Here is a 23,769-nt window from a genome sequence, read left to right as displayed (position 1 = left end):
CCTGGGGCTGCAGAATTCGCTTCCAAGGCTAATTGTTCACGTGGCTGGCAAATTGATGCTGGCTGTCAGCAGGGGATATCAGTTTCTTGCCCCAGGGACTTTCTCCAAAGGGCTACTTGGGTGACCTCATGACACAGCAGTGGACCTCCTGGAGCAAGCGATCCAAGGAAGCAAGGAGGGAACCACAATACATTTTATGACCTAACCTCAGAAGTCACACACCTTCATTTCTGCCATACATTATAAATTACACACAGATCAATCTTATGCAGTGTGTGAGAATATCAGGCAATGAGAGATATTAAAAATAGTTTTGGAGGAAGGCTAGTGCAATGCATTATGAATCTCCAAAATTTATTTGACAACAAAATTATTGTTTAATGGATTGTTCCAAGACAGTGGGATTTTGTCATAGACAAAGTGGGGAAAACCACCATGAATGGTCATATTAGGGAGTGAGGATCTTAGAGGGTCGCAGTGGAAGGGAAGAAGTGTATCTGGAGAAATAATCCTGGAAAATGGAGCCTGACTATGCCTTGAGGACTCCCAGAGTGAAAGACATACACAGCTAAAACTGAGTTCCCACCTGCAGCTGGGTTTCATGGGCAACTCTGAAGAGGACCCCTCACTTTAGAAAGCCTAGCAAAAGACTTCCCTGCCCATCCCAAACTGTTTGAAAGGTCCATATTCTTGTAAGCTGTTTATTCCTCTGTCCTACATCAAAGATAGGGTGAAAAAAGTCAAAATTCACAGGCTGAAAAGAGCTACGAGGCTACCACAGAATCTCTAAAATCTGGAGATGGAGATAATGTAAAATGCTCAGTCTTTCCACGAAGGGAGGGAGCAGGCTTCTCTGTGGAACTGTTCATGCTGTTCTCAGCCACATGGCTGGACCCCAGCAGTCTCTTTTATGATCTGCCCTAAGAGTACAGAAAAGTCCCTTGGGTGATTCAGATCTCAAAGGCCCTGTTCTTCTCTGCTTAATTAGCAACACTGGCTTGTTTGCAAAGGTCCCAGTCTGGGGTAGGTGCCGCCTTGATTGGAAGAAATAAGTTCTCGTCAACTGTTCACAGTGAACCTATCAGCAGATGTACGTACGATAGAAGAGGAAAGGGCAGAGATAAAGAGGCTGAAGCATGAGGAAGAATTAAAATAAGGAAGAAGTAATGGGTGGGGAGGGGGCACGGGGGAGGGTAGGTGCGTGAGAAAAAGAAGAAAACCTGCACGGTCCTACTCCCGCCAACGTCGAAGAGCGCTTTCATGGTCTTGCGCCACAAGGTGGCACCCTTTGGACTTTCTTCCCCTATCAAAATAAGAAACGGGGTAGAGAGGAGGGAGAAAAAGGCAAAGCACTCCCCCAACCAAGAACAATTTGAAAACCCACCCCATAATATTTAAAACCTGGGACAAAGAACAGTCTGGGCGGAACTGCTTCAGTTGCGAAACCTCAGCGCAGCCTCGGGAGCTGCCGGCGGGCCGAGTCAAAAGCAGCTCCTTTTTGAAAAGCGGAGTACAGTATTGGGATTCTTGAAACCTGAAACCTAGAAACAGAATCGAAGCGGAAACCAGAAGGAAAATCCTGAACTCCTCCAGACAATTGCTTCCGGGGAGTTTCAGGAGAGTGAGGGGGGATAAAGGGCCTGAGAGGAGGGCCCCACGGATGGCGCGTCCCTGAGGGTCCTGGCGACTTCGAGGAGCGTGGGAAGGAGAGGACCCTACCCTCACCCTGGGCTGCAGGTCATGGCCACCGTGGTGCCGAAAGCCCTCGGCATTGGCTTCAAGTGTCTCTCTTTAGCCACTTTTGTGCTCATCTGTGCCGGGCACGGGGGACGCAGGGAGGAAGGGGATCCAGCCTGCTACGGGGGATTTGACCTGTACTTCATTTTGGACAAGTAAGTGCCATAAGTTGTCACGCACTAGGTTGAGCTGATGATGCTTTCTCCCCAGGCTGGGCTTGTTGGCAGGGTGGCTTTGGGACAGGCTCGTCTGTCCAGAGATCCAGCCGCAGCCCCAGCGCTGCGCCTTTGTCAGGGGAGCGCGCCACCCATCCTCTGCTGCCGGAGCCCGCAGGGAAGGCGTCCCTCCTTGTTCGGGAGGCACACTGCTTTTCTGCGTTGCTTTCTGTGACTGAGGAGCGGGCAAGGGAGTGGGAGGATGCTGTTGACCTACTAGGTTTCTGTAAAGCCTTCTCATTTGCTGTAGAAACCTTAGTGAGAAAAACTTGCCTAGGAGAGGCAGAACTTTGAGCATGTCTAAAGTAAGAGGTGTGGGCTGTTGAAAGTCGGTCGGCTCCTTTTAAATAACTGTCCAATTTAATGCATTACCTTTGTTCCTAATAATATAATACATGCTGACTGGGCAGTTGGTGGAAAACTAGGTGAATTTCTCAGTCTCCGCATTATGGAGATTTAGGCTGGGGAGTACTTTGTTGTGGGGCCGACCTGAGCATTGTGGGGTGTTTAGCAGCATCCCTAGTCTCTAACCCACAGCCGCCAAGTAGAGATGCCAGAACCACCCCTCCTCCATCCTCCCTCGTCCCTCCTCCTTCCTCCGCCCCCAGTCCCAAAGTGGGAAACAACCAAAAATGTCTGCAGACTTTGCCAAAAGTCCTCTGCGTGTAAAAAGCAGTCCCTGGGCTTGAGAACCCCTGATGCAGGCGAATTCAAGGTCTTGGCGATTTGACTGGTAGGCTACCAGGGAGGTGCAGGAGCCCTGGTTTCCTTATGGGTATGGGTAGTGTTTAGACTTGAGACTGTGCTCAAGGGAGAGCTGAATCTGACCCATTAAACTTCCCAAATCCCCTCAGATTTGCCAAGCCGCAGCCATTCAAGGAATCTCCATACTATCTACCAAAAAACAACTTCAACAATAAAAAGCCCCTCAGACAAGATGCATGCTCCTTGAAATTGTGTGAGCTCCTCAGCGCCAGGAGAGGCGCTTGCTGGTACAGTGGAGGGGAGATGAATTTCACAGACTGGAAAGTATTTGGGAATTGGAAAAAGGAGTACTGCAAAATAAGCTGGCCAGCTAGAAACCAAATGTGCTTTGCAGTTGCCCCTAGAGTTTGATTTTTCCGTAAAGGCTGTTTTGAACTCCAGATTCTTTGGATGAAAAGTGAGATCTTTCTTGCAGATTTATGAGAAGGTGGATACTGAAAATATACTCCAATGCTAAGAAATGGAATTTCTTTTGTTACTTTTAGCGACTGGAGCACCAGCTCACAGATGAAGAGACTGTATTGAAAATAGTCAGAGATGTATATCATTGTGCTTAAAAAATTTTTTTAAGCTGGTTCAGAAGGATATACAAGAAACCTTGAAGTAATGGACAGAATCACCATGTCCCTGAATGGCGTGACCCCACTCCATACGTCACAGATGATCGATTCTCCCCAAACCAGTTTCTAAGTTGAATTCAACTTTTCAATCAAAGTTCTGAAAGAATTTATTTTGGGGCTGAATTTAACAGATGATTCTAGGTTTATCTTGGAGGGGAAAAACAGGCAAAAGGAGTTAAAACATTTTTGGAAAAGAATAATAAAGAAATACTTATATCTCCCAACATTAGAATGTATTATAAAGGAAATTAATTAAAAGAACAGGATGGTAAAAGCCAAAGAATAGAGTAGAAAATCAAGAAATAGCTCCAAGGATATGTAAACTTCTAGTGGAAGTTCAAGTCAGTGGGGAATTAATTTCTTGTTTTAAAAAAGTGGTTCTTGGACAAATGGTTGATAACATGGGAAAAGAAAAGGATTTATTTATACTTTACACCACACAGCAAAATGAATTCCAGGATTGAAAATTTAAATGCTTAAAATGAAATGGTGAAAGAACTAGAAGAAATTTTAGATGAATACTATTGTAATCTTAGTTTCGGAGCTTTTAAAACAGAGCAGAAACAATAGAGGAAACTACAAAAAGATTTAAATATATTAAAATTTTAAATTTCCATAAGTGAAAAATGCCATAAATAAAAGTTAACAAGTTACAAAAACTTTTGCAATGCACATTACTCTTTAAATATATATAAAGAGTGGGTTTTTAAATATCATCCCAGTAGGAAATAGGCTTACTATATAAATAATTTACCAAAAAAATGTATCACAGTCAATAAATGGATTTAAAGTTCAACTTTACTAGTAAAGAAATGAAAAATCAAGATGCAATTTGTATTAAGCTGGCAAAGATTTTTAACCAATAGCAATATTTAGTATTGGCAAACTTGTAAGAGGTAGGCACAGTCATATTTTACCAGGGAAAATATAAACTCAGGCAGTCTTTCTGGACTTGTGCTGTGCAATAGAACTTTCTCTGATGCTCAAAATGTTCTTTATCTGTGCTGTCTGTATGGTAGCTACTAACCATCTGAGGCTCTTGAGCACTTGAAATGTAATTAGTGTGATCGAGGAGGTAAACTTTTTAAGTTTAATTAACTTAAATTTAAATAGCCATAGATGGTTACTATAATGGATAGCAAAGACAATAGATAATTTAGCAACATGTATCAAATACTTTTTTAAAATGGGTTTCTACTTTTCCACCCTACAATTCTATGCGCTAAAGAAAAAATCCAAGATAGCCACATAGAAGTGCCTGTGTGTATGTTCACAGCAGTGCTATTTATAAATGAGGCTGAAAATTAACTAAAGGTCCAACAGCAGGGGATGTATTAAGTAAGGCATGATAAGTACCTAGTATTAAATATGCATACTATTATGTTTGTGAGATATTTTAAGAAAAATATTTAATGCTCATAATATACCCTTAGGTGAAAATATACTTATCAAACATTAGGTTTTTACCTTTGAAAAAAGCTAAACAAACACATATATGTATCTACTCAATATGTGATAGTATTTCTCTCCAGATTTTTGAATTCTGTTTTTATGTTTTTCTGAATTTTAAAATTTTTCTACAGTGAACATGTTACTTTTATATTCAGCAAAGATAAATTACTTTGAATGCTTAAAAAATCATTTCAAGTATGAGGAGGATTCTAACTAGCACACTGAGCCTTGCACCATTATAGAGGATGCTGCAGCTTTTATATTTAATCCTGGAGTAAATTTCTCAATGTGCCATAGGATCCTTTGCAGTACATCGTGGACCCAAAAGTGCTTCGAGAAACAAATGGTGGGGGGACGTTGACAGGCACTTACTTTGCATTTCTGTGGACACCTCTGACTTCCTTTAGTTGTCCCATTGCTTGAAGAGAGAGCCACTTTTGTGCTGAACGAAAGACTTGCTAGAACTTGCTAGGACAGCATGTATAACCCCAGCTTGCCATCTCAAATGGGATTGTGAAGCCCAGGGCTGAGGAAGGGGCCAAAAGGTAGTGATAGCTAACAGGCCCCTGGGTGGGCCCTAAGGACACCATCTTCCGTCATAGAAAGAACCAGTGCTGTCCAGCACCTGACCACTGAAAAGAAAAAGAATGCTGACTCTTTTTCCCCTTGGGCTTCTAAGATCCTTTGGCCAGCATGACACTGTCCACAGGCTGAAACCAGTGGATCACAGGGCACGGAATTCACCATTCTTCCTACCCCTCAAAGCCCTTTTCCCCCCCAGTGTATGGTTCTCTTCTTTTTCATGACATTGAATCTCAGCTCATTTCAGTTTTAAGCAGGATGCATCTCTAGCCTGGAGGGAACACAGATTATACATTTAATGGAACATCATGTTTTCTCAACCAGGAGCAGAAGACTTCATAATGACAACCTAGACTACCACAGTAACACAATAGGGCCTTATTAGCGGCTTTGGCGATGGAGTTGGTGGACTGAGCTTCACAGGGCTTTATACTGATGGAATTTCATGTTCATTTAAACATGCTTTTCTGGTTACAGTCAGGAAAAGTAGATTGCTGGAAATTCAATCAGGGATTTGAAAAGTCAGATTTGAAAGGTCTTTATTTAGAGAAAAACAGGCAAGGAGCCTCCTTTAAGTCTTCCAGGTGGCCCTCAAAGATTAACGCATTCAGTTGACCAGCCCATGGACAGGTGTGTACCTTTCCTCTCTCTCACAGGACTCTCCTGCTACTACTGTGTATTTATGTATCATATATTGGTCTATTTTATAGAAAGCCCTTATTCATTTAAGTAGGAAAATGGGATTCTTCATCATGAATCTCAGAGAAGTGCTGGCTGTATTCATGTGTGCCCTAAGGACTTCAGAGATAGAATGGTGGCAGAGAGAGCAGGAGGACAGGAGGAGACAGTGAGCTGGAAGGTGATAGTGAGCCCTGAGTAGCTTTATTTATAAGACTTGCCAGAGCCACGGCATATCACCCATTAAATCCCTACATTTGTAAAGGCCCCCCACGGGCTTACCCTATGTTCCTCCTTCCCCGTGGAGCCTCCATACCCCTCCCTCTGCCACTTCTTTTTTGTCCAGCACCCATTTTCTCTTTACCATCTACAAAGGGACCTTGCCTTGCCACTCAGAGTTCCAACCACAGGGCCTACAAGTGGGTGATCCTGTGGAGATAATGATTACTGCTGTGTGCCATAGTTCAGAAATATGGTCTTTAAACAGATTTTTATAGCATTAGGCTGGAAACCTCACTACCAGGTGTAGTACTGTTTTTCTGGGGAAATGTCTCTGGATTCCCAGCTACTAACTTACAAAAGAAATCTTTAGAATCAGAGCTAAAGTCTCCCAACGCTATGCCATCTCACGGGTGTGCCAAAGACAACCTTGCTTAGTAGCTAGGACAAGCACTGCTGTCTCTAACTTACAGATGGTCAACCTTTATCAACCCACTGATGAAGTGACCTACCCAAGGGCCGAAGATTAGATCATGACAGATCAGGGACCATGTCTGCTCCTGACTCCCAGCTCAGCTTTTTCCATTCATCACTGCCCTTGTACAGTTGGGTCATAATGGGAAGCACATGTCAACACAACTAGAGGAACTGGGTAGATTCCAAAAATTTAAACTCCCTGCATCAGAGTCCTAGTAAATGATGGTGCATAAGGCAATAACGATACTTGGTTGAAGAGCTACTGCTCTGCTTTTCAGTCAGTTGTCGCTGACTGAGAGTTTCAGGGACTCTCACCACCCACAGCCCACAGAAATGCTTCTGAGATACGGACGGATGGATAGGACTCTAAGGGCATCTGATTATGATGCACATAAAGGTCCAATAAATTAGTAATTTGTTTAGATTGAACCTGATGGAGAAGGGAAGTTCAACTCTATATATGTGTCAAAACACACAGATGTAGCTTGTTTTCAGAGATGCTGTGGAAGAGGGTTTTGAGTAGTGAAAAGGTGACATTGGCTCTGAACAAGGAAACAGAGTTCATTAGAAGGTACCTTGAAAATGCTATAATAATAATTTAAGAGGCATCAGAAAAACATTTTTTCCAGGGGCCAGGAATGTCTTTGTGTGAGTGTGTGTACGTGTGTTATTGAGATGGATCCTATGGTTGGTTTTAAATTTCCTCAAATTAGCTTCCAGGTTCAAAGAGGGCTTATCAGACCAGGTAATAGTTGGTAGAACTGCCTACAAATTGGAATTCTTGGTGTATGGGTCAAAAATAAATATAAATAAGGCAAATGTGTTTCTGTTTTGTTTCATCTTTCTGTCTGGATCAGCCAAGTAATTACCTCCAGTTTCCTTAGCTGTGGAGACCTGGTAACGCTCAGTGTCAAGCTGAGAATAGAATCCAGGAGTGTTGGAGGAAGGCACCCATCCTAAGAAAACCTATAATTACCTCCAAATGCTAAAGGACTCTCAGTGGTCCAGGAACAAACTCTGGCATCCCTTAGGGCGACTTGGCTGTCACATAAATGCAAATGAGATTCATTTTATGCTAATTTAGAATGTGTGTCTTTTTGATGTTTGGCCAAGTAACTGGATTTCACCTCTCAGCAACAAAAGACTGAGTATTTGAACATTTCTGATGTATTTCTCAAACAGGCCAGGTTTATACAAAAAAGTAATTAGATTTCGTCATTTTAGCTGAACTGACTCTTTCATTCTTTTGGCATAAATATCTTCTCACTTCCAGTAACAAATATGTAACCCCTTAAAGGCACAGATAACAGAATGCCCATTGCAGGCAATGTCCTGTCCTGGGAGCTGCACGGGATGTAGAAGAAGCAGGAAGCAGTTTCAGACTTGCTGCTTTTTAGGCAGAAGGACATTAGGAGGACTCTAGGCAGCCAAAGCTAAAGGCTACAATGAGGATTTGGGGCAGGTGGGGCCCCAAAGAGAAATTAATTTTTTTAAAGAGAAAATTTTAGGTCAATTTCAAGAAGCAATAATAAGTAGCATTTACTGAACCCTGTTACCTTCCCAGGAACTGTGTAAGTGCTTTGCCTGTATGATCCCATTTTGTCTTTACAGACAAAATTTGTCTTTACATTTTGTCTTCACATAAGATCAGTAAAGTCATGATCACCATTTGACACATGAAGACACTGAGGTTTAGAAAGGTTGGCCAAGGTCACTCGAAGTGATCACACTCAACCTCACACCCAAGCCTTTCTGACTCACAATCTATGCACAAAGATAAAAAGAATCTTAACATGCAAAAGAACGTTGAATCAATCAGGGTAGGTTAGGTCATGCTGTGGTAACAGACAGTCCCCAAAATCACAGTGACACCAAACAACAAAAGTATCAGCCTTCGTTTATGATTTCTGCCTAGTTTCATGTGTGATGAGGCTCAGCAGGGGTCTGCTCATTCGGGGAGCCAGGCTGGTGGAGACTCCTTCTCAATGCTTGTTTTCACCATCTCAGCTACAAGAAAAGGTAATGCTAGAAGGTCTCTGCCTGGCAATGAAATGCTCCAACTGGAAGTAAAAGGCATCCTTCCACCTACAACCTATTGGTCAAAACTAGTCACATGGAAAGAGGATGAAAAAAAAATGTCATCCTCCCATGTATCTAAATGCAGAGGAAAGCCAGACATGGGTGGGCATTAAACGCCTGTACTGAAAGCATATAATTATGCCACCCTGCTTTGGCCTAAGTAAGCAAGAAGGGAATAGTCATGAGAGAGGGTAGTCCAGAGGTAAGACTCTTCTGGAAAAGAGTCATTTTGAAACTGTAAGTCTTCGATATATTCATCAACGTAGAATTACTGTCAGATATAACAGCTCAACTCTGCCACAAGTCAGTGATGGCTCCTGTTCTTTTCCTTCCTCATTCCTTCCACACTTTAGCTGAAACATTCGGTGCAATGGGCAAAGCTTTAATTAGACTACATAGAAGGTAGAAATGGAGATCAGACATACTTACCTGCTCCCTCCCTGTGTGTTACATGAATGTATTGGACAACTAAGAATCTCTTTGTCCATAATTCATGGGATATGAGGGTATTTGAAAAGGCTGCAAAGAGAGAGCAGCTGCTGGAATACCATAGCAGCTGAGCTGAGGGGATGTCTGAATATTGCAGAGGCTGATTCAGAGTTTGGGTCAAGAGTATCTGGGCTCCCATTAAATGTATTTCTCAACGGGGCTGCTGTTGGCATTTTCAGTTGGACAGTTTTTCACTGCGAGGGACTGAAGGATGCTTAAATGCCTCTACATTATGATCCCTACTTTATAAATGCCATTAGGTTTCTTGCCGATGTGATAACCAATAAATAATGCCTCTGCATTTGTTATCTAAGTGCTATCTTATGAGATGCTACCTCCCTTAACTGAGAACTAATTGAAAGAAAGTCAAGACAAGCCAATGATGCGATTCCTAGCATCCTAGGACTACATCTGAGCAGAGGAGCATGCAGGGGTGCCCAGCCCTTCAGCGTCTCTGGGCCACACTGGAAGAATTGTTGTGTTGGGCCACACATTAAATACATTGTGACATGTAGTCACAAAAAAATCTCATTATGTTTTAAGTAAATTTACAATTTTGTGTTGGGCCTCATTCACAGCCATCCTGGGCTGCATGCAGACTGTGACCTCAGGGTGGACCCCCCTGAAAGGAGAAAGGCTTTAGTGATAATTAGGCTGGCAGACACTGTAGACCTTGGGAAAGAATATGCTAAGCCCCTGAATGACATCACTGTAAATGCAGTCACTTAATCCAAAGATTCGAGAGTAACCCTCTTTGTCTTCCTGTCTGACCATACCCGCTCCCACGTTTCTCTTGTGTTTACCCCATTCTCTGCTTCGTCATTGCCTTAGTTCTTAGCCCAGGCCATTTCTCACCCAGTTCACTAAAACCTTCTCTAAACTGGTCTGTGTCCTTTTTAGCTGTTCCCTCTACCCTGTAAACTCAAAACTGGTACAAAATTGACATTTTTAGAACACAAATCTTTTATATTTTCCCGAACCCTTTAATCTTTAAACATCTCCAAAGATCTTTTTAGGATAAAATGTAAATTCCTTAGTGAGGTATTCAAGAGCCTTATTTCACAAGCCACTGTGCATTTCCCTAGCTTTATCTCTACCCACACTCTGACCCTTGTAATTTCCAACAAAACCACACTATGCAGTTAACTGAACTAAGCCATGCCCTCTCTTGCCTTTGGCTGTAATGACCTACATTACCACTCCTGTCTTTACACAGGCGATGCCTTCTTACCTTTTGATTGATTACTAATACTTGGTCCCTTCCCATCACTAGTTGTAGGCTCCCTAAAGTAACAATAATTATGAAGCATAATGACCTCTCTACATCACGTCATTCAGAATCCCTTCTTTTTTCAGACTCCCTCACCCCAACAACTCATGTCCCCTGATGAGCAGTAGAATGTCCATTACCAAGAGATGGAGAGGAATAACCCTTAGGGCTTTCCTCTTGGGGTTGTATTTAGTAGCCTTATCATCTTTTCTTCAAACTCTGATGCTCAACCATATACAGTTTCAGTTAATAAGTACCTGTAGGAACCACCCAGAACAGGACTTTCCCAATGTCTTGATGGTAGAAGAATTATGATCAGAGTCATAGTCATCTTGCCATCATTCCCTACATAAAAGATAATAGAAATAGCAGGTTTGTGGAAATTATATAGTAAATAAAAGAGAAGTATTCTAACCATAACTATACACCAGTCATAATAATGAACCCTGTGATGTCAAGGGATTACAAAATGCCATTGGACAGCCAAAATCTAACCATGAATAAAAAGAATGTATGACCTAGGACATTCCTGGCCCATTATAAGTATTCCCTCTCCCAGTATAAGTATTAATTGCTTTCTATTTTATTCTTGAAAGTATCTCAGTTTAGATTTTAAATTATACAATCATCCCAATTATTAACTGTCATAAAAGACAATATCAAATGAACGAAAAGTAAGAGGATTGAAGGCCAAACAGGTGAAGCCCATTGTAAAGGTTATTCCATTAAAATAAGCAACCAGTTCAGCACTTCTGATTATATTTAAGTGCCTCAATTTCAAGCTTTTCCTGGTATCCCTACTCCCAAATTCCCATAACAATCTGTGGAACTTCTGTAGTACTTGTCACTATCTGAGCACCTAACGCTATGAATTGTAACTCTACATTTCCTGGCCCCTCAGTGTTGCATAGGTGGTAAGAGCACAGGTTTAAACACCAGAAAGGAGACTATATTAGTTTAGTGTTTGTAGTAGAATGTGGACATCAGGGACAGACCACCAGAGTTCAAGTCCCAACCCAACTTACTAGTCGTGTGTCCTTGAGCAAGTTACTTACCTCTTTGTGAACTCAGTTTCCTCATCTGCAAAAAGGGAGATAATAAGATTGTCATATGACATTGTGCTCAGAACAGAGTCCTGTGCACACATAGGAAGTGCTCATTAGGTGCTAGCAATTATTTTTTTATTTTTTTATTAGATTGTCCCCATTACCATTTAGTCCCCTTATGTACCACCGCCCCAAAATCACCACACTGTGGTCCATGCCCATGAGTCCTTTTACCTTTTTGTTCAATCTCTCCACCTGCTCCACCCCTCCCTTAGCCATCATCCTGTTCTTTTTCTGTGAGTCTGTCTTTATTTTGCTTGTTAGTTCAGTTTGTTTGTTAGATTCCACATATGAGTGAAATCATATGGTATTTGTCTTTTGCTGACTGGCTTATTTCATTTTGCATAACGTTCTCTAGTTCCATCCATATTGTCACAAAGGGCAAAACTTTCTTCTTTTTTATGGCCGAGTAGTATTCCATTGTGTAAATGTTCCATAGTTGCTTTTCCACTCATCTACTGATGGACACCTGGGCTGCTTCCATATCTTGGCAATTGTAAATAATGCAATGAACATAGGGGTGCTTATGTTCTTTCAAATTACTGTTTTGTGTTCCTTCAGATATATTCCCAGAGGTGGGATTGCTGGGTCAAAAGGCAGATCCATTTTTAATTTTTTGAGGTATCTCCATACTGCTTTCAACAGTGGCTGTACCAATCTGCATTCCCACCAACAGTGCAAAAATGTTCCCCTTTCTCCACATCCTCACCAGCACTTGTTGTTTGTTGATTTATGAGTGCTAGTCATTCTGACAGGAGTGAGACAGTATCTCACTGTGGCTTTAATTTGCATTTCTCTGATGATTAGGGACATTGAGCATCTTTTCATGTCTATTGGCCATCTGTATGTTGTTTTTGGAGAAGTGTCTATTAGGTCCATTGTCCATTTTTTAATTGAGTTGTTTGGTTTTTTGGTGTTGAGTTTTATAAGTTCTTTAAAAATGCTGGATACTAACCCCTTATCAGATGTATTGGCAAATAATGTTCTCCTATTTTGTGTGTTGTTTTTTTTTATTTTGTGGATATTTTCCTGTGCTGTGCAAAAACTTTTTAATTTGATGTAGTCACATTTGTTTATTTTTTCTTTTGTTTCCCTTGCCTGAGGAGATATATCTGATAAAATATTGCTATGAGCAATGTCCAAGATTTGCTGCCTTTGTTTTCTTCTAGGATTTTTATGGTTGGGTCTAACATTTAAGTCTTTAATCCATTTTGAATTTATTCTTATGTCTGGTGTAAGAAGGTGGCCTAGTATCATTTTTCTGCATGCATCCAATTTTCCCAGCATTATTTATGGAATAAATTATCTTTAGCCCATTGTATGTTCTTGCTTCCTCTGTCAAACATTAATTGACTGTAAGGTGTGGGTTTATTTCCTGGCTGTCTATCCTGTTTCACTGATCTATGCGTGTGTTTTTATACCAGTACCATGCTGTTTTGATTACTATGGCCTTATAGTATAGTTTGATATGAGGTAGCATTATTCCTCCAACTTTGTTCTTCTTTCTTAGGATCACTGTTGCTGTGAGGGTCCTTTTGTGGTTCCATACAAGTTTTTGAAATATTTGTTCTGGTCCTGTGAAACACATCATTAGAATCCTGATAGGAATTACATTGAATCTATGGATTGCTTTGGGTAGTATGGACATTTTAATCATGTTAATTCTTCCTACCCATGAACATGGTATGTGCTTCCACTTATTTTTATCTTTCTCAATTTCTTTCTTCAATGTCTTATCATTTTCTGAGTACAGGTCTTTTGCATCCTTGGTTAGGTTTATTCCTAGGTATTTTATTCTTCTTGAAGCAACTGTGAATGGGATTGTTTTCTTAATTTCCCTTTCTGTTAGTTCATTATTGACATGTAAAATTGCAACAGATTTCTGGATATTAATTTTGTATCCTGATACTTTGCTGAATTCATTTATCAGTTCTATTAGTTTATTTGTGTAATCTTTGTGGTTCTCTATATACAGTATCATGTCATCTGTGAATAAAAACAGTTTTACTTTTTCCTTTCCAGTTTGGATGCTGTTTATTTCTTCTTCTTGTCTTATTGCTATGGCTAAGACTTCCAGTACAATGTTGACTAAGAGAGATGAAAGCAGACATCCCTGTCTTGTTCCCTATCTTAAGGAGAATGCTTATAGTTTTTTCCCATTGAATATGATTCTGGCTGTGGGTTTGTCATATATGGCCTTATTTATGTTTAGGTATGTTCCCTCTATTCCCACTTTGCTGAGAGTTTTTATCATAAATAGGTACTGGATTTTATTAAATGCTTTTTCTGCACCCATTGAAATGATCATGTGGTTTTTATCCTTAATTTTGTTTATGTGGTGAATCACATTTATTGATTTGTGAATGTTTTACAACCTTGCATTCCCACTTGATCCTGGTGTATGATATTTTTAATGTATTGCTGTATTTGGTTTGCTAATGTTTTGCTGAGGATTTTAGCATCTATGTTCATCAGGGATATTGGCATATAATTTTATATTTTTGTAGTATCTTCATCTGGTTTTGGAATTAGGATAATGTCGGCTTGTAAAATGAGCTTAGGAGCCTTCCCACCTCTTGAATTTTTTTTGAAATAGTTTGAGAAGGAGAGGTGTTAATTCTTCCCAGAATGTTTGGTAAAATTCACCTTTGAAGCTATCTGGTCCAGGGCTTTTGCTTATTGGAAGTTTTTTGATTACTGCTTCAATTTCACTAGGTATAATCTGTCTCTTCATATTCTCTGATTCTTCCTGATTTAGTTTTGGAAGATTGTATGTTTCTAGGAATTTATCTATTTTATTCAGATTGTCTAGTTTGTTGGCATATAGTTGCTCAATATTTCATTACAATTCTTTGTATTTCTTTGGTGTCAGTTGCTATTTGTCCTCTTTTATTATTCCCTTCCTTCATTCACTTTTGCCTTTGTTTGTTGTTCTTTTTCAAGTTCCTTTAAGTGTAAGGTTAGATTGGTTATTTGAGCTTTTTCTTGTTTGTTTGTTTGTTTTTTGTTGTTTTTTTAGATAGTCTTGTAATGCTATGAATTTCTCTCTTAGGATTGCTTTCCTGCATGTCCCACAGATTTATGATTGTTGTGTCCTCATTTTTGTTTGTTTCAAGGTATCTTTTGATTTATTCCTTGATCTTGTTGTTGACCCACTCACTGTTCAATAACATGTTATTTAGATTCCATGTCTTTGCATGGTTTTCAGTATTCTTCTTGTGATTTATTTCTAGCTCCATAGCATTGTGGTCAGAGAAGGTGCTTGATATGAATTCAATCTTCTTAAATTTATTGAGACTTGTTTTGTGTCCTAACATGCAGTTTATCTTAGAAAATGTTCTGCATGCACTTGAAAAGTGTGTATATTCTGTTGCTTTGGGCTGAAAGACTCTGAAAATATCAATTAAATCCATTTGATCTAGCGTGTTATTTAAGGCCGCCATCTCCTTATCCTGTCTGGAAGATCTATCCATTGAAGTCAAACGGGTGTTAAAATCCCTAACTATGATTGTATTTCTGTCAATCTCCCCCCTTTCAAGATTTGCTCTACATACTTAGGTGCTTCTATGTTGGGTGCATAAATATTTACTAGGGTTATATCCTCTTGTTGGATTGTTCCCTTTATCATTATGTAGTATCCTTCTTTGTCTCTCACTATAGACTTGGTTGTAAAGTCTATTTTGTTGGTTATATATATTGCTACCCCAGCCTTTTTTTCCCGTTCCACTTGTTTGAAATATCTTTTTTCATCCCTTTAGTTTGTGTGTATGTTTCGATTTGATGTGGGTGTCTTGGAGGCAGCATATATATTAGTCTTGTTTTCTTATCCATTCAGCTATGTTATGTCTTTTGGATGGAGCACTTAAAGCCATTTACACTAAAGGTAGTTATCAGTAGATACGTATTTAGTGCCATTTTATTTTCTCCCATTTTTTCCTTTCTCCTTTTCTTCTTCTTCTTCTTCTTAAAGCAAGCCCTTTAACATTTGTTGCAGTACTGATTTGGTGTTAACAAAGTCCTTTAGCTTTTTATTTTCTTGGAAGCTCCTTTTTATTCTCCTTCTATTTTAAATGTTAGCTTTGTTGGGTAAAGTAACTTTGGCTGTAGGTCCTTGAATTTCATCACCTTGAATATTTCACGCCACTCCCTTCTGGTCTGAAGTGTTTCTGTCGAGGAATTTGATGACATTCTAATTGGTGCTCCATTATAGGTAACTACCTCCTTTACTCTTGGAAGATTTAGGATTTGCTCCTGTCTTCAAGCCTTGCCATTTTAATTATGATGTGTCTCAGTGTAGGCCTTTTTGGGTCCTACTTGTTTTGGTCTCTCTAGGCTTCCTGGACTTGTTGGTCTTTTTCTTTCACCAGATTAGGGAAGTTTTTGTCATTATTTCTTCAAATATGTTCTTGATCCCTTGCTCATTCTCTTCTCCTTCTGGTATTCTCGCCTTCTGATGTGGATGTTGTTATGTTTCATGTTGCCCCAAAGGTCTCTTAAGCTCTCTTCATGTTTTTAATTCTTTTTTCTATTTGCTGCTCTGCTCGGGTGTTTTTTTTCTACCTTGTCTTCCAAATCACTGATTTGATCTTCTGCTTCATCTAATCTACTGTTTATTCCTTCCAGTGTATTATTTTTTCAGACATTGCATTCTTTATTTCTTACTGGTCCTTTCTTATGGTTTCTATGTCTTTTTTCATGCTGTGGAAGATCCTTATAATCATTAGTCTAAACTCTCTATCTGATAGATTGCTTGCTTCCATTTCCTCTAGTTCTTCTTCTGAAGAATTCTCTTGTTCTTTCATTTGGGGCCTCTTTCTTTGTTTTCCCACTTTGGCTGCCTCTTTGTATTGTATTTGTTTCTATGTACTAGGTAGATCTGCAAAGACTCTGGTACAGACCTATGTCAAACCTTGCCTGTGACTAGCCCTGAACAACCTGTTTGGAGCTATCAGCGATCCACAGCATGTGCTTCCCTCTACTGGGCCTGTTTGTGTGCAGAATGAACCAGGCTGCACACCAAGGTGGGCTTTAAACAGCACCAGGTCTGAGGAGGGTCAGCTAAGTTTCAGAGCTCCCAGAGATCTGCCTTCATCTACAGGCTTTCTGTGAGGCTTACAGAGTGAAAGTGTTCTAGCTGTACTCAGCAGCCTGGCTTAAGCACCCCAGGGTAGGGCAGAGTAATTCCTGCTGTCGGGTCTATTGCTTCCCCTCAGGCTGTTGCCACTTGGAGGAGAGTGCTCTGCCTGAGAAACATGGCTTCTGCAGTACAGGGAAGGACTCACCACAGGGATACTGGAGGCTGACCAGTCAGTTCTCTCCCCAGAGTTACCTGTACCAGATGCTCATGCGTCTCTAATCCACTCTGCCCTTGCTCTGCTGGACACAGGGTATGTGGCTACAAACAGGATTTTGTGTGTTGGCCCTTTAAGAGGCCCTCTGCATTTCTAGCCATCTCTCCCTGGTAGACAGGGACCCTATTGCTTTTAATAGTCATATGTTATTTGGGGTCCTTTCCCAGTTCTGGTGCTATAAGCTAGGAAGCCCACCTTGGGCTTTAGACCCCACACTTCTCAGGGTAACCCTCTAGCCACTGAAATATCCCTCTAGAACTTCAGCTGCCACCTGTGGGGCCCAGCCAGCCCTCTCATGCCTCCTCCATACTCCCTACTAGTCATGTTGTGGTGATGTGGCTTCTTCCATCTGTCTGTGGTTATAAGGCCTCTCTCCAGCAAGTGTTCAGTTGGTTATTCAGAAAGATTTTTCTATAATTTAGTTGTGATTCCTGTTTGGTCCTGGGAGGAGGCTAGTGTAGCTTCCATTTACTCCTTCACCATCTTGGGTCCTTATTATTATTAAGTGGAAATGAATGTAAAATGCTCAGCACAGTGCCAGATGTGTAGTAAATACTCAATAAATGCCATGCTGTAATTCTTAATCTTTATAGATTCTAAAGGACTTACCAGGCATTCAAAAAACAGTGTGCTGCATCATTAAACATTATTTATTATAGTTGTGCATACTATAAATACATCCATCAAGAAAGAACTGAGAAAGGCCATATGCTTTAGCAAAAATGAAGGCATTGGTGACTTTTGGAAGTGCTGGTTCAGGGCACCATAAGTGCAGAAACTGAAATGTAATGATTTGAGGGGCTTTCTGGGAGATGTGAAAGAAAGTTTATTTTTAACTTCTGAAAAAGAAGCTGAAAATAGACAATTAGCTTCTTCTTTACTGCCTCTCACTATCATCTAAAACTGTCCTCCCCCCACCCAGAAGAAAGTCATAAGGAGGCGTCTGGGGGAAGCCTGCATCAGGTCTAAAGACTAAGGACAGGGACACTGACACACAATGCACTTGTGAGAAATTCCACTGGAAACAAAGCTGGTGGGTTGAATTTGAAGGAGGTCAGCCAGGGTCTACAGTCAACCCTGCTGCCAAGTTGTAAAAAAGCATGTAAAGGAAGATTCTAGAGGAGCCTCAAGAAGAATCCCAAAGCTGGAAGTGAGTTTCAATTTACGAGTGGGACATAAGAGGTATGGGAAGCTTCCACTTGCATGTGGCCACCATTGTGCGTCAGGATCACACAGAGGCAGCTTCACTGGAGAGTCAAGGGACGATTCTGCCACAAAAGAGAGAGAGAGCCCATGAACACCCGGCATCCCATGACAGTGGTTCTGTCCAGCATTGTGGAGTTGTCCCCTGAGATCCTGGGACTCCAGGGAAATGACAGCATTCTGTCATTGATTATGTGGATGCAATAGGGATCAGGAATGAGGTCTGTGAACTTGGAGTAGATACCAGGCCAAAAATCCTGCATATGGCAAGCTGGAATTAATGTAACCATGTCCAAAACAAACACAGAAACTTTGCAAGGATGGAGTTCCTTTGTGGAAAATGATGAGGAGCTATTCCCCTCTCTACTTTCCCCTGATTGGTAGAACAATAAAATAAGCTTGCTTTAGTCATTCCCTTCCCCCAGATTAAGTTCCTACAGAAATTTACAAGGGTAAAACAATGTCATGCATATATATATATATATATACACACACACACACACACACACACACACACACATATATGTGTATACATATACATGTTATGATATTTTATATATAATTTGAATATGTATAATATTTGGGAAGCAAATACCAGACCCAGTTACACCTTCCCATTTTTAAAGATGGAAATGGGGCCTACGAAATTTTAACAACTTAAATTAGTGATTAAACAAAAATTCCTGAGGTAGAAGAACGTGTTTATGAAAAGAAGTTTCAAAAGCAAAAGAGGTCAGCTTTAGCATCATATGTTTTATGATTTCAATGAAATTAAGTAAGAAATTTGTGAAACAAGAAATGAAATACAAAATGAAAAGGAAAGGACCTAGAACAGTTAAGAAAATATAAAATAAAATGGACAAATGGAAAGTCAGCTGAGAAGCAGTAAAGAGCAGAGCTGACAATGCAGGAAATGAAATAAATGTAAAGGCATGTTTGACTCATTCTCGTAATTTGAATAGAAATGGAGTTAGATGAAAGAGAATTTGATAAATAATGAATCTGATAAAGAAACAGAAGAAACGGCCCCAGAAAAGTTAGTAAGCCACAGTGATATTATCAATGAGTTTACACAGCAAAGTATAAAATTTAAAAAATGGGTTCTATAAAGAGAAACTGAAAAATGTTTTTAATGCAGGGTAGAAAAAAATTACTCATACTATATTCTCATATACCAAAAAATAAAAAATTAATTTACTTTTAGCTTCCAAACTCCTCTTCTTCTTCCCAAGCCCACCTACTGGGTAGGAAAAGGGATGAAAATCCATAAACTTTGAAGCCAAGTGATAATAACGTCTGATGAGATTTTTTAAAATCCCTTTAGGTGAAATGCTCAGTCTTTCTGATTTTGCTCTTCCCCAGTAAAATCTGGACATATGAGAAAGACTAATTCCCCTTGTGAATATGTTTTTTGGTTTTACACCAGATGGTTTTATGGACAGTTATATCACATCTTCAAGGAACAGAAAATTTTAGTATTAAACTTCCAGAAAATAGAAAAAGAGGAAGTTTCCCAATTTATTTTAGGAAGCTAGCATATGTCTGATATTGATATCTACCCAAGCTAACACACTCATATGCAAAACTTCTGACCAAATTTAATAAAAACATTAAATCTGAATCAAATATAATTAAAACAAAACTAACACTATAGTAATGGAATAATATACCAAGACCAAGTAAAATTTATCCTAGGAATGCAAGAGTGCTTCAGTATTTAGGAACATTTATTTTGAATGCCGAAGATGAAAACCAAATTTTTTTCTCAGCAGAATCTGAAAAGACATCTCTCTGAATACTTAAGTGTTCAAAGGATATAGAGGATATGAATAATAATTAATGAGGTTGATTTAATAAATATATTTTGAACCCTATATCCCACAGAGAATAAACTTTCCTTTCAAATGCCCATGAAATATTTATTAGGTCACAAAGAATGCATCCATATATATCCCAAAGCACAATATTTCTAGTTCACATTCTCAGCAATAAATAACAGGAAATGAATAGCAAAAGTAAACTAAATCCTCAGCTACCAGGAAAAAAGTGATAGATTTTTATAGTGTCATGAAGAAGACTGAAAGAAAGTGACTCTCATGGGCAGAGGATGGCAAACTATGGCCTGCAGGCAGTTTTAGTAAATAAAATTTTATTGTAGCAATGCCACACCCATTTTGTTCCATTGCTATCAATGGCTACTTTTGTGCTACATCAGCAGGGTTGAGTAGTTGCCATGGCAACCAGATAGCCCTCAGAGCCTCAACTATTCACTGTCTGGCTCTCTGCAGAAAAAGTCTGTGGACTCCTGGACTAAGAAAACATTTGCAGCCCATAGAATATGGGCAGAGAATATTGATACCAAGGCCAGCGGTTGCCAGTGGTCACTTTTGGACCCTACACTTAGTTTAATTAGCTCTGCTGTGCTAATAATTTGTGTACTAGAGGCCCTGCATTTCATTTTGCACGGTGTTCTGCTAATCATATAGCTGGTCCTAACTGACACTCAATGTTTTTAAAATGAAGAAAACCAAATGAACAATAAATATAAGAAAGAATCTTGGCTTATAATACAATGCTTCCACATAAACACTGTAATGAAAATCCATATTTATTTATAAAACTGACAGCTATTTCAGAAGAAACTGATTCAGAGTGTGCAGGAGGGCCGCTATGCTCAGAGGAGGACGCCTGGCACCCTACAGACATTAGAGTTCATCCTCCAAACAGTCTCTAGGAGGCAGATACTATTCTCTTCATTGCGTAAAGGAGGAAGCTGAAGTTTAAAAAAGTGAAACGTCTTTTTCAAATGTCACACTAGTAGTGGAAGAATAAGAGTTTGAACTCACATCAGCCAGTTGGTCTGAACAGCCTCAAGAGTCTACTCTTAGGAATTGTTTAAAATCTGGTATGAAGAAATACAGTAACCATAAATGTATGTGCCTTGGGGTAGAAAAAACTTATTCTTACTGTACTCAGATATATAGAAAATAATGTAAAGCTGCTTTGCTTATCATCAAAAGACTCTCCTGCTGGTGCAAGTGTGGTGAGAAGGAGAGGCAACTTTCCTCCAAACTGGAAGTCTTAGCCCAATGCAAACATTTAAACACTCAGTAATTTTTTCTCTTTAAGTTTTGCTACTCACCCCCATCTCTCACTTTTATGGCTGTGAGTTTGAGGGAGCCTTATTGCATCCTTGTGGCAGGGGTGTGAAGGGGGCTTCTGACTTCCCTTGTCTGGTCTCAGTCACCTGGTGGTCATCCACAGGTCACATTGGTGGCTTTGGCTGTTGGCCTGTGAGTCTCATTTATCACATCTTGGTGTGCAGTGCAATTATGGGAAATACCTTGGCAGCTAACCAATTTTCTGTTTTCTTCACAACAACAGTAACAGTTTTGTGTTGAACTTGCACCAAAATACTAATACTGATATCAGAAAATATTAGACTGTCTTGGTATGTGTCTAAGGGGAGGGGGGTGTGTGTGTGTGCGTGCATGTGTCAGACAAGGGGAATTAGTGGACATGAAAGGAGAACATATTTTGCTATAATATCCTCTAGGTCTTGATCCACAAGATAAAATACAGTTTACATCTTGACACAGTATATATGCATTACTTACACGTAATTGGCCAAAAGTTTCACACAGCATTGCTTTCTGTATGCAGTATATCCCAATATTTTTATTCTATTCTATTCTATCCTTTTTTTTTTTTTTCAAAATGTTGGCAACATCCCACCAAACTGACTTCCCATGTTACTAATTGGCAGCTTTCTGTAGGTTAAAAGTCATTGTTTTCATAGCCATCTGTTGGATTGACTAAAAGGGAAATTGCTCATAAGTCAGCAGGGTGGGGCTGGACATCCTGGGCTGGGGTCTCCGTGACACAGACAGAAGCAGAGTGAGTAGCTTCAGACTCAAAGTACAGTGCTTAGTGGCTTGGTTTGGATCTGGACAGATATCTGAAGAAGTTGGAGTGGAAGCAAGAGTTGAGGTCAAGCTTTTGAACAGGAGAGAGGCTTGGCCATGACCCCAGTCAGTAATAGGAGGGTAAGGGCTGCAGGCCTGGGCTGGGTTTAGGGTTCCAGCCAGTTAGGGTACAGTGTGAGGTTAGGAGGAAGGAAGAAAGGCCAAGAAAGAAGCTGGGGGATGGAGGAAGGGAGTAAATGAGCTTGGAGCCTTTGATGGCAGAACTAATTGCTGGTCCTGCTTAGTGGTGTCTGAGGCTGCCATACAGGATTAGCTAGGACCTGGGTGGGTCATTGAGGACATTGGTGACTTCAGCTGGGTGGAGCTAAGGAAAAGTGGAAACTGACAGTTTTATAACTTCTATCTTAGAGCAACCCTGTTCTCCCAGATTTAAAAGACTCCTAGGTGATGGCTTCAATTATGAGTTCTCTTTTTTTCACTTTTCATTTTATTCTTATCCATGTTCAAAAGAAGGGAGACAATTTATTTGGCCCACTTAATTCTGATTCTGGTTGTATGTGTGGCTAACGGAAAGAGTCTATGTTTCTAAGGAGCTTAACCACAGGGAAGTTTGGAAACTCACATAAACACAAAAGAATGTATTTCAGAAAACAAATCAGAATGACATTCAGAGTTATTTTTCTCCTACTCTTTGCATATTATTAGATCCTTGGAAGTAACTGAATGGTAATGTGAAGGCAATCCAAAATCCCTTGCTGGGAACACACAGTGAATGCAATGCACAAAAATTTGTTGACTTTTTACCATGTTCCACTGGAGAGGACATAGAAAGGCAAAAAGAAGTGAGAAACGCTGGAGCGTCCACTAGCAGAAACTTTCTTGTGGGACTAGCCATGAGGCTTTGGCTCCCTATGCGCTGGGGAGCCCTTCTTAAAGCCAAGTCAGAAGGTGGTGTGAGGTGTTGACTCTAATTTTGACTGGACCCAGTTATACTAAATGAATTTTCTAGCACAGAACTCTGTACACTCTGTTCAAACAATTCCTGGGAGGCTACTCGAATTCCAAATTTTGTTGAGATTTATATTTATGGAATATAAATGCCAAGAAGGGACCCAAATCCTCCACACCATCCTGATACCCAGCTGGTCCATGGGCGTCTCCAGGGGACAGATTTGCATTTGAGTTAAAATTTGAGTCAAATATCAGAGACCTTTCACATCCACTGATTTCTAAAACATGGGCACTTCAACTCTCTGTGACTATCATTTGCCCAGCAATTGCGTGTTCAAAACAATTCTAAAAACAAATACTATACAACACAGTCCAATGGAGTACATAGCCCAGTACTACTTATATTTCGGCTATGAAGGAGTTTTGTATTTTTACCTTGGAACTCTGGTCACCGTGGCTGGGATAGCCATTGCCGCCTGAAGAGAACATTGGGATTCCACAGCTGGAATTTTAAAATATTTAATTCTTAAACTGGTTGGCATGATAAATGAGATATTTTACACATTATAGGGTGGAAGGATGCTGGAATGGGATCCCCCAACCAAACCCCTACTTCTGGCTGTGCCAGGAGTCCATTTAGGTTGCCAGG

The 23,769-nt window shown here is 40.1% G+C and overlaps 1 protein-coding gene across 1 annotated transcript in view; it reads left to right on the top strand.

Annotated features, from left to right (window-relative positions):
* The first annotated feature begins 1,381 nt into the window (after positions 1-1,381).
* ANTXR1 (ANTXR cell adhesion molecule 1) overlaps positions 1,382-23,769 on the top strand; it is a 230,344-nt gene continuing 207,956 nt past the window's right edge. The window contains exon 1 of the mRNA XM_028514747.2: positions 1,382-1,892. Coding sequence (XP_028370548.1) covers positions 1,741-1,892 — 152 coding nt within the window. The 5' untranslated portion in view covers positions 1,382-1,740. The remainder of the gene's footprint in view (positions 1,893-23,769) is intronic.

The sequence above is a fragment of the Phyllostomus discolor genome, chromosome 6, assembly GCF_004126475.2.
Source record: "Phyllostomus discolor isolate MPI-MPIP mPhyDis1 chromosome 6, mPhyDis1.pri.v3, whole genome shotgun sequence".
NCBI lineage: Eukaryota > Metazoa > Chordata > Mammalia > Chiroptera > Phyllostomidae > Phyllostomus > Phyllostomus discolor.
The sequence above is the reverse complement of the archived record's forward strand: the minus strand, read 5'-3'. Positions and strand labels throughout refer to the sequence as shown.